Source organism: Prorops nasuta, unplaced genomic scaffold (genome assembly GCF_024137725.1).
Source record: "Prorops nasuta isolate Cenicafe-Biocafe unplaced genomic scaffold, Cenicafe_Pnas_1.2 PNAS00007, whole genome shotgun sequence".
Lineage (NCBI taxonomy): Eukaryota > Metazoa > Arthropoda > Insecta > Hymenoptera > Bethylidae > Prorops > Prorops nasuta.
The window spans coordinates 4,023,131-4,035,663 of NW_027116804.1; the positions used below are offsets into that span (position 1 = coordinate 4,023,131).

Consider the following 12,533-nt stretch of genomic DNA (forward strand, 5'->3'; position numbering starts at 1 on the left):
TTTTATGCCGCAAGGCTTTTTCCCAAAATCTACGTGTATTTATATAATTAACCGTTTCCTCAATTCCTTTCATAAATAAAAATTAATTTTAAAATATGTGTTCTCTCTCTCTCTCTCTTATATCTCTCGCGTAGAGGGCTGGGACGTTTGGGTGGAGGGGATCGAGAGGCTGTCACGTGCTCAATTTTCCACCACCATCACCATGGACGTCCCGTTCTTAATTTTCCCCCTCCACCGGGGCTGACACATGCTTAAAATTTTCCCCCACCACCGGGATATCACTTGATTAATTTTCCCCCACCACCGGGATTTCACGTGATTAATAATCCCCCATCACCGAGCTTCCCCCACCACCAAGGAGTGGGAGAAATCCCCCCTTCCCCCTCCGCTTAGGAGTGGGGGTAATTCCCCTACCTCCCCTTCCCCCGCGGAACTCCTACCCCCTCACCAACCCGGTCCCAGAATCCCCTTAGCCACACTACTCAAGAATATGCTTCTAAATTTACTTCTAAATCCACCTTTTTCCTAGGTGTCACTCTCACTATCAACATTCATTTTGGCTCTTTCTCTGGTAAACTAGTGCCATTTATTTATTCTTTTGATTAATATAAACTGTAAAATATATACCAGTTAATACAATGGAAGCCTATGTTTTTTAAGTGTACTGCTTTCAGTTTCCTGAAGTTACACACTGTATGCTCTATTACATGTGAAATTTTGAAATAATGTATTCCTTTCATATTTACACATCTACAAGATTTTATTATAATTTTCATCAAGTATATGATTTCTAAATGTAAAACTGTATGCCCAAAATCACCTGCAAATCCTTCCCTCTCAAGGATTTTCTTATCAATTGACTCATTTTTCCACCTTTTTCTTTGCTGTCACTCTCAATATCAACTTTGCATTATGGCACTTTCTCCAGCACATTAGTGCCATTTATATTTTCCTTTCATTAATATAAACAAGGAAATACGCCAACTCCTGCAATGGATGCCTCTCTTCTTTAGATATATAGTTTTCAGCTTCCTAAATTTATTCACTGTATGCCCCATCACATGTTAAATATTACAATCATGAATTCTTTTCATATTTACAGATCCACATGATTTTGTTATAATTTTCATCAACTATGTGATTTTTAATTCCAAAATTGTATACCTAAAATCATCTACAAGCCCTTCACTTTTAAGGACTTGCTTGGAAATTGATCCCTTTTTCTTAACTGTTACTCCCAATATCAACTATGAATCAGGGCTCTTTTTCAAGCAAACTAGTGCCATTTGTATTTTCTTTTCATCAATATAAACTATAAAATACACAAATTAATGCAATGGAAGCCTCTATTTTAGATATACCGCTTTCATGTTCCCAAATATATTCACTGTATTATCTATCACATGGAAAATATTAAAATGATGACTTCATTTCATTGTTTCACTTCTAGATAATGTTTTCATTATACTCATTATTTAATTGACTTATATATTTCAAAAAGTTTATGTCCAAAATCACCTGCAAGCCAACACTATCAAGAATTGGCCTCCAAATTTGTTAATTTCTCCACCTTTTCCTTAGATTTAACTCTCACCATTAACTTTGCATTATGGCTCTTACTATGGCAAACTGATATCATTTCTCATTTCTTCTATTTAATATTACAACTCAAGCCTGCACAATGACACAATAAACACGTTATTATAATTCAATCTGAAATAAAATCTCACTAAGTTCCAAAAAATATATTACATATTATATTATAAAACTCAATGTTATACTTATAAGAAATTAAATAATTTTTCTGCAGATAATAATAATTTCTTTCTACTTTGATTAGTAAAGCGTAGATAAATATTTGGTTTTAATACTTTTTTTATATTATAATTGAATATTAAGTAACGATTAGCAAATATTCATCTACTTTTCTTTAATCGTAGTAATAAGAAAGTTTTATTGTCTCCTGGATAATTGTTTTTATATATGATATAACTTATCGGACAGTTAAATTCCACATCAGTTTAAAGAAAAAACAGTTAAACATGCATTTTGTTAATGATTTCAACACCTGGAAGTTTAGCATATGGTTTTCAAATACCTTAACAATTTCTTGCAATTAATATGCTCCTGATAATCACTGATGCACATAAATGTTGAAAGTATACATCTTCTTCGCACAGTGTTGAAAATATGTAAATATTAATTTTACTTCATCCAGTCAGCTCTATCCTCAACAATTCAAATAGAATTATTCTATCTTAATTTATATGAAAAAGAAATTTCTTACAAAGTACCACAAAATATACTAACATCCTGTATTATAAACTATAATGTTATACTTATCTAATAATTGTCAACTCCTTATGTCATTATTATTCGAATATATTTGTCATTTTAAAAATTAAACTCATTCACTTACATAATAATGAACATTCTCACTGCATTAAATATACATAACCTTACATTACTATTGACAGTTAGGGTTGGGCGATGTTAAAGAAAAGCATCGATGTTTTACACATCGATTATAAAATACATTTATTACTGGAAACCGATTATTTCATGAAACAATCGATTTAAATCGATGTTTACATTTCTTTTAAAAATAGGTTATGAAATATAATTAAAACAAAATTTGTATTACAAAATATGAAAGCTTTTTATTTTTGTACTTTTCTATACAGAAATTATATCAATATAAAATATATATTAATTATTATTGAAATTAAATATATATTACTTATAACAAAGTAAAATAGTAATTGTTTTTAATGGTTGTTCCAAAATTCTTCTCCAAAAGAATTTAAAAATAATATTTTATTTAAACGTTTTCCTGTTAGTCAGTTTCTATTTTCATTTTTGATGGCTCCGGCTTTGGAAAATAATCGCTCTGAAGGTACAGAAGTAACAATAATGCTTAAATATTTCATAGCTATAGGGTAGAGATGAGGATATGCGTGTAATAGTGTTTGCCAGTGTATAAACGGATTTTGATAACGGTCTATTACTTTTTGTTGCATATACTGTCCTAATTCTAAATTAATTCCATTACATTCACCTTCTAACGGTATTTCTTTGGTAACTAATTCATCATGAAATTGCCATAAATTATTTGTATTTACTGATTTTAATACATTTGTATTCATATCAGATCTTTTATTATTTTCCAAAGAATGATCTGACTTGAGTATATTATCAATTTTATTCATTGCTACAGCAGCGGTTGAGGAATGTTTAAAGTGCAACTTTTTTAATTGCGGATCTAATATAGAAGATATGGCTAAAATTAAGTTGTTTTCATGATACTGAAATCGATATTTGATTGATTTTATGATGCTATTTTTCAGACTTCTTCCTATTTCCGTTTCAACTGATCGATTTTGTAATGTTATTTTTAAACACCTTATTAATGGAATAATTAAGCTGCTTGTACAATATGTATCTCCGCTTACTTCTTGAATCGCATTTTCCATCAGTCTTAATATTTGTATTGCATCTTCTAAAACTTGCAGCTCCTCTCGATTTAACATTTGAGGTACATTAGAACATTTAAGACTTATTGGATAAACGTAATCTTTCAAAACCATAAATCTTTCCAGCATGTAAAATGTGCAATTCCACCTAGTTGGAACATCCTGTATAAATTTTAATGACGTGCCTTCAGTCTTTCCATCTCGAATTTGCAATCTTTTTAATTCGTCAGATACAGAGGTACTTCTTTTTGTCAATACAACAATGGTTTTAACCTTATTTATAATATTTTGTAAATAAGATACTTCTTTTAATGCATCCGGTACAATATGTGAGAATAAGTGTGCAATACATGGTATATGCTTCTATTCACCAAATAATTGAATTGCAACTTTCTTTATATTGGCACCACTATCAGTAGTAATTGCACTAATTTTCTCCTGATTTATTTTAAACAATTCTAAAGCAATTTTGATTGTTCTTGCAAGATACTCAGAAGTATGACTTTCTTCCAAAGGATATACACACAATGTACCATTTTTCATTTTATTTTCAGCATATAAGTAATGTATTGTTGCTGATAAATAACTCTTATTAGTGATATCACTCCAAATGTCGCAAGTAACAGTGAAATGATCTATTTTAGATATATTAAAAATAAATTTTTCTTTCATATGACCATATTTGAAGTCTAATAAATTTGTAATAGATTTCCTGCTTGGTATCTTATATAGAGGAGCAATTGACTTGATTAAGGTTTGAAAACCTTTCTTCTCCACAATTCGTAAAGGACAATAATCAGCTAATATCATATATAAGATATTATTTGTAATTTTTTCTGCTGTAGAACTACCTTCTAAATAAAATATCACTTATGCTTAATATATGTATAAAATATATTAAGATAAATTGTATTTTAATTTTAAATTAACTCACTTGCAAATGAATCTATTCTATGAAATGCACTAGTAATTAGCTCTGGCTCTTTGAATCTCATCTATCATACAAAGTGCAATTAAAAAATTTACAATAATTTAAAATTTTGACAGAGTAATCCATTTAAAACTTACGTCAGATATTAAATGGCAACTTTTTGAGTTTTTAGACAAATCACTAACTTTTTTTGGGTCATGTACATTATTATTTCCTTTGTTTGAAATCTTTAATTTTTTGGTTGACTTCTTATTGTTGCTATCATAAATGACAGCATATTCCTGCTCATTTTCTTTTTCTCCCTTATATTGAATAGGATGTATTCTTCTTAAATGTTGAGATAAGTTTGTAGTGTTGCCTCCAGATTTTAGTATTTTGCTGCACATTTGACAACGTGCATTGTTGCAATCAATTATTTTTAAATATTTCCACACATGACTTATAGTTTTCTTATATATAATATAATTAATACTTGGTGTCGGTGATCTATAATAAACAGATAAATTTAAAGTAATCTAAACCTGTTACTTATATGTACAATTGATATTACCAAAACATATTGCATAATTAATAGCTTACATCGTTTTATTAAAAGATAGTTCATCTTTATTAGAATTAAGATCTTTTGCTAATAATATATCTTCCTCAATTACTTCTGTATCTTCAGGTGCATCTGTTTCATATTTGTTATCGTAGATTGATTTAAAGTCTACGCCATCAGTAGAAAAATATATCAGTTCTACAGTTTTATTACTGTGTGCTATTTTTCCATCATCAAATAATTTCAGTATGTATTCTGTAGCATATTTAGGATTATCTAGAAAAAAATATGTTATGAAGTTAGAAATTATAAAATGATTTAGAGTGTAGAAATAATACAATTTCAGATCTTACTCATGGATAATATACATACTTTTTAATTTTACATAACTAAAAAAGTCAATATCATTAATTATTAATGGATTTTCATCATTTATTTGATAATACACTTTGAATTTTCGTTCACTCGTTTTTACTACAAAAAATCAATAATTTTGATAAATATGAGGACATAAAATATTTACAGGTTAGAAAATATATTTTAATTAAAATATACCTATACTTACATGATGCATATTGAATCATTTTGAAATCCTTTCAATTAATGATATATAATTAAAGCAGCGGAATACTGATCGAGATATACTGATTCCACTGATGAATACACAAAAATTAATTACCGAAAGGCAAAAAAGGCTCTGCCAGGAGTGCCAGGCTCTTCACAAAATATCGAAGTGATAAAGCTAAATACATCGATTTTAAATTGATGCATCGCAGTTTAAAACATCGATTAAAAATAATCGATTCTGATGGAAAAAAGATCAATGTTTGTATAATCGGCGATACATCGCCCATCCCTGTTGACAGTTAACAAGTCGCCGAATTAGTTATATCGATTGCATCGATTTATTTGCAAGTTCACAACTATAGTTTCGTCGTTGAGTATAGTTTGTTGGAAGCGATGTGAAAATGACGTCACTTTCCTTAGCGGACAACTTCAGCCCGAGACATAAAGAATCAGCCTGGGACATACACTCGAGAAGAAAGAAGGGAGAAGAATTTCAACTTCGGCATATATATATAGCTAACAGAGTATGAGATCTCTGGATTACGTGAACCGATTTTAGTGTTTATAGGCTCAAATGAAAGGTTTTTCAAAACCATTTTAAGTAAAGCTTTACTTATATCATAACAATTGATCATTCATAGAAATAAATCGGTTTGAAAATTGGGACGGCAGAACTTGCTGTATAAGTACACGGTAGTGCTCGGCGGTATAGACATGTCATTTTCTACTTTTATATATACTTGCCGTCGAGACACTACCGTGTCTCTTGATTAGCCTTAGTTACAATCTGTGTTTTTCTCATCTAGGTTATATGCACAATAAAATTGTAAATAATTTTGCTATACTAGCGGCTCCATAAAATTAGAACCTCTAGTTTTTCTTCTTAACTTCACCATTGATACCTTCGTGACACTTTAGCTGTGCTTCACGTGCTGAAATATGGAAACTAAGTGTTAGTATGTAAATATGATGACCGACACCGCCTTCTATAATGGCATTTCTTCGGACTTTTTCAAATATAAGAGAGCCACTGCCTCGGGAAATTCGATAAAAGATGGTTAGATATTCCTTAAGTTTCTTTTCATCACTGTTCGTTGTATCAAAACCTCCAAATAACATGCAAATACTGATGTAGTACATGAACGTGCATGATATGCAGTGCAATAAATAATAAACCTATGTTACAATATTAGCAACTGAAACATCTTTATTAATATTAATAATATCATATAAATGGAGTAAAACATTAACATTTATTTGCTATTAATAATAAAAAAATGAATTTCTATTTAGCAACTCTTTTAAGAATTGCAACTTTTCTTTATGGCGTTTCTCCTTATTTTTTTCTCGTTTCTGCTCTAGTTCTCTTTTAAGATCGTAAAATTGTTTAAATGCTTCTTCTTTTGTGAACTGTAAGAATTAAAATATTTGCTTTAAAGAAATTAAATAATTATTATTAATAAATAAATGTTTTTTCCCTACATTCAATTTTCCTTTTTTCGGAATACTCGTCGTATCTTCTTCCTTCTCTTCTATCCGTTGGACATCTTTTAATATTGTTGTTTTACGTGAATTCTGTGTTAATTCTGGAAGAATACTATCATCCTCAGAGACTATTTTCCTCAGCTCCTCTTCAAAAGGCACTTCTTTTCTGCTATTTACTGATTTGAAATTATTATCAATTGCTCGTTTTTTCGTCGCAAAACTGTTTTATATTTGTTTTCAATTTGTGTTGCGGTTTTATTAATATTTAATTCATTTTTTAAATCTTGACAAATTTGCGTCCACATATTCTTTTTCATTTTAAAAGTCTTAGTTGATCCAACTTTCGACAGATCGTAAGGCGCCCCAGCTCGAAATGAGGACTCAGAGCGCATGGTGGGGGCAGATGCATCTAATTGGCCGCGGAGGGAGAGAGAAGGAACAACGTGGAGAAAGATAGAGCTATCCTTTACTAGACGATACGCCTACCGTATTGCTGTCCCATCCCTATCCCGCTCGAGGATCAAGAGAGAAAGAATAATTGGAGAAGGAAAGAACTATACATTGGTATACGATACGCCTAGCGTATCGCTGCCCCTCCCTTCCCCGCTCACACCAGTTATCTTTGATCAACTCTTGTCCTCTTTCTCTTACTCTCTCTCTCTCTCTCTCTCTTTAACCGCGGCCAATTAGATGCATCTGCCCCCACCATGCGCTCTAAGTTCTCTTTTCGAGCTGGGGCGCCTTACGTGAAACACCCTGTATATATATACAGGGTGTAACGAAACGACCGCCTTTTCTCGTAACTGGAGGTTCGGGGTGACCATCCAAATGCACGTGTAAAATTTTGTTCGAATCGTTCAAGGGGTTTAAAAGTTATTTCCATTTAAAACTCACCCTTTTTCGGTCCTTTTCGAACGACTTTAACTGTGCATAATAAAGTGGAGAAAGTGAAAAAACAATTGACGAACACCCCACTAGAATGTAAAAATTATCGATCGCGCGCGATAATACATTTGCTATTTATTTCATTAATTTGGCTATTAGATTAATTTTAAAAATAGCAAAATCCTTTTCATTACAATTCCAAATCAATTCAATACAAGTATCATTGACTGAATTGATGGAAAGAGGGAGAAGATAGAATGAAAAGGAAAGTATCAAAAGCTAAGATGTCACGCGACTGCACTGATAATTTAATAGGAAACACATCAAGGCATTTTCTTTCTACAAACGAAGGTAAAAAGAATTATTTAAAATCAATTCATTGATGATAGAAAAAATTAAACTTACCCATTATTGTTCTCCAAGTTCCTTTACACCGAAGTTTTTGAAAAAGCTTCAAACTGGCTCCTCGATGATTTCCAGAATGCACACTTTCATTGATTTTGCATTTAAGAACTCGCGAATTTAAGCAAATTAGGTGTTAACCTACGTTTCTTCAAAACACCGGTTAATTTGACACTTTTTGAACTGTTTGAAGTAGGCTGAAAAGAGAGACACAGAGAGATAGAATAATCAATAATTCGTTTCGACCACTCTTAATCACCCTACTTCAAACAGTTCAAAAGTGTCAAATTCTCCAGTGTTTTGAAGAAACGTAGGTTAATACCTAATTTGTTTAAATTCACAAGTGTTTAAATGCAAAATCAGTGATAGTGTGCTTTCTGGAAATCATCGAGGAGCCAGTTTGAAGCTTTTTCAAAAACTTCGATTTAAAGGAACTTGCAGAACATTTAATGGGTGAGTTTAGTTTTCTCCTTCATCAATGTATTGATTTTGAATCATTCCCTTTAGCTTCGTTAGTAGAAAGAGAATGCCCTCATGCATTGTCTATTAAGTTATCATTGCGCTCGCGCGATATCTTAGCTTTTGATACTTTCCTTTACATTGCGTCAACTCGCTCTTTCCATCAAATCAGTCAATGATGCTTGTACTGAATTGAATTGGAATTGTAATATAAAGGATTTTGTTATTTTTAAAATTAATCTAATAGCCAGATTAAAGAATTAAATAGCAAAAGTATTACCGCACGCGATCGATAATTTTAACATTCTAGCTGGGTGCTCATCAATTGTTTTTCACTTTCTCCACTTTCCATTATGCAGTTAAAGTCGTTCGAAAAGGACTGAAAAAGGGTGATTTTTAAATAGAAATAACTTTTAAACCTCTTGAACGATTCGAACGAAATTTTACACGTGCACTCAGTTTGTCACCCCGAACCTCCAGTTACGAGAAAAGGCGGTCGTTTCGTTACACCCTGTATATATATATATATTTTATCCAATATAAATTTAGTTTGATCATCTGTTAGAAAAATAATAAAATTAATATTAACAAATCAAACGTACATGATCGGCAGAAATAGCGTGTCTTGATGCATTTAGGAACCGCATTAGAGGACCCCCCAATGCCAATTACGCAAAACGGAAAAGTACGAGTTAACTAACATTTTAGATTAAAAGAACTTTGAATAATTAAATTTAGTTTATTTAATAAAATATGTTTGTTAGCTTGCGCTTTTCTCTCTTGAATTACTAGTGATCAGGGGCTCTAACGCGGATCCTAAATGCATCGAAGGACTCCATATATCTGTTGGTCATTGTACAATCAAAGTATAAAGTGTTTAATAAAACTGTAATTACGTCAATAGAACATTTACCAGTAAAATCTGTACTTTGTGACGCATCAGTGGAGGAACTTTTCTTTGTTAAGAACTGCTCATTTACATTATCTTCGTCTTTTTCAACATTGCTATTAGAAAGTTGGTTTTCGATGCTTTCATCTTCTTCATATTGTGAATAAAAAGCATCGTATGGCATTCTCGGATCATTGGAAGAGTTGAATATTATTTTCATTTGGCTGAAGAAAATGGTAAATATAAATTTAATTAAAGAAATATAAAATAAATGTTACATTATGTATACTCACGCGAAGGAATTATCTAAACATCTTTCAATTTGATGTATTTCTCCTCCCTTCACATTTATCCAATTATTTTTTACCATATTTTGCAATTCTTGCACAGCAAAATCATCACACTCCGAAAATTATACAGAATTATTGTTTAAAAAAAAATTGTTAAGTTCAAGCTAAGAAGAAACCTAAAAGTCTTCTCCTATCCTCTTCATCTTTGGCAACTATGCGATAGTAACTTCCATTAACTTTAAAATCAACGTAATTAATTTTCTAACTATTGGTATATAAATCTGAAATATAATACATCAATTATGAGAGAATTTTTTATTTTCTTTGATTATTGTTTCAGAAATCCTACTGTTTTAAATTATTTAACACAATTTTCTAGAAAATAGTAATTATAACGCCCAAGGTGTACACCCATCCATTGGTTTTACTTCTATAATATTTTATACACAAGTACAAATAGTCTCTTTCGTTTTAGTTCGTTAAATAAGAGAAAAATGCTTTTTTTATTTAATTTGCTAAAACAAGCGTAATAGATATTTTATGGCTTTAAAATATTATAGAAATATTTCCAATAGGGTGTAACCTCATACCCAGGCTGTCCTCCAGTAGGTTAAATTGCACAAATCTGTATCTCGAATACAATTTCAAATTAAATATAATATCATTTTGTCATTTTATCATTTGGTAATCTTCCCTACCACCGATTTAATCAATAATCTGTAATACCGACTTTTGACCAACGTGAAGTTAGTGTTTTTTGGCGTAAATATCATTTGGTCATTTTATAATTTGGTAATCTTTCCTACCACCGCGACAACTATCAGTATCGCAAACTACCGATAGTTGTCGCTTACAGTAACGAAAAGAGCGATTCTGTAACTTCCGTCTATATAGATTCAGTAACTAGTTACCGACAACTTTCGGTAATTGAATCGAGTTACCGAGAGATATCGCTAAGAGCGATTCTGTAACACAAAGTTTTCGATAATTGTCATTAAAAATGTCCCGGTCGCTACCGAATTCTATCGTTAACTTAACGACGACCGTGATAGGCGTCGGTAGAAGTTTACCGAGAAAGTAAATATAATAAATGTCACAAATATTTCTTAAATTAATATTTAGAAATCACAAAAAAGTACTTATAATAAATTTTCTTTATAAATTAAGGCTTACAGTAAAAATCGTAGGAAATAAAATTTAATATTTTTCCAATTTTTATATTTAAAAATAACTATATATATATATATATATTGAATAAAAGTATTATATGTTAAATCTTTTGAATGTTGAATAAAAATTACTGTAAGCATATTATAAGTGAATAGATTATTCATTACATCTTCCTGCAAGCATTCTCTACATGTCACATCTAGTTAACAGACATTATTTTTCCTTTTGCGAAACAATGAGGAGTGAAATTCTAGGGACCACCCAATGTTCCTCCTGTGAGCTTTCCCAGGGCTCTCTAAAAATGGCCCGATACCTTCTGACCATATTTTACCCTCTCAACCAGCCTCTAGCTATTTTTTTCGAATTTTCTCACAAACAGACCAGACAAATGAGCCCACGTGCTAAAGAGAGTCACAGTGTGAAGTAAGATTGTCAAGAAGCCATTGATGCGCTCGATACTTTCTGACCATATTTTACCCTCTTAACCAGCCTCTAGCTATTTTTTCGTGACTTTTCCTCCCTCAAGCAGACCAGACAAATCATTCAGCCTCTAGCTATTTTTTTCTCATGACTTTTCTCACAAGTAGAGCAGACAAATGAACCCATGTGCTAAACAGAGTCACAGTGTGAAGTAAGATTTTCAAGATGTCATTGATGCGCTCGTAAATTTTAAGCTGCACTCAGGATACGTCCTTAAGAAGCTAGTATTCCCCTCCCAAATAATAATGAACGTATATCTCACGATTCGTTTCTAAATAATGAAAAGTTTATATTTTAAACTGTCATTACTTTATCTGAGGAACGTGACTATCTTTACCATCTAGTACGTGTTATAACACGTTTGAATTAAATATATTTGTTTTAGATGATAGTTATTTGATCTGAAGAACGTGTATCTCACGACTCGCTTTTAAACAATGAAAAGTTTATATTCTAGACTGATGTCACTTTATCTAAGGAACGTGTATATAATTAACTGGATTCATTTGTTTTAATTAACAACTACTTGATCTAAAAACTACATGTATCAACACGTTTAAAATAATGACTTCTCTTTGAAATCTACAATCATAAGAGAGTAACCTATTACAAATTTCGTTCGCCTGCAACACTTCCCCTACTCTCAATTTCCAATAAGTGTGTATATCTTATCCCTTCCTACAATATTATTCAAAGTCACCCACGCTAACAATTAGGAAATTTCATTCAGTCTCGATTAGAAGCGTGAAGCAGTCGAAAGTTCAAGTCTGTAATGCTGCAGTCAGAATATTTTATTGTGGTGTAATAGCAGTATTGAAGCTTCAAGCACAGTGCAAAGTACTAGTGTCACGTTGCAGACAGAATATTTTTTTACTATCACGTAATTGTCGTAGAAAATCTTTAGAAGGTAAGAATTCTTTTTTTCTTTTTACGTTATTCTCTTTTCTTAATATTATTTTAT

General features: G+C 31.3%; 1 protein-coding gene across 1 annotated transcript; it reads right to left on the reverse strand.

Annotated features, from left to right (window-relative positions):
• Positions 1-2,836: 2,836 nt before the first annotated feature.
• On the reverse strand, positions 2,837-5,529 carry LOC136774902 (E3 SUMO-protein ligase ZBED1-like). The gene is made up of 9 exons (XM_066729377.1): positions 5,511-5,529; positions 5,318-5,419; positions 4,984-5,221; positions 4,542-4,890; positions 4,408-4,468; positions 3,845-4,327; positions 3,453-3,778; positions 3,009-3,305; positions 2,837-2,890 (listed from the first exon to the last, which is right to left on the reverse strand). Exons 1-9 carry the CDS (start codon positions 5,527-5,529, stop codon positions 2,837-2,839), a joined length of 1,929 nt encoding a protein of 642 aa, XP_066585474.1.
• Positions 5,530-12,533: the final 7,004 nt, after the last annotated feature.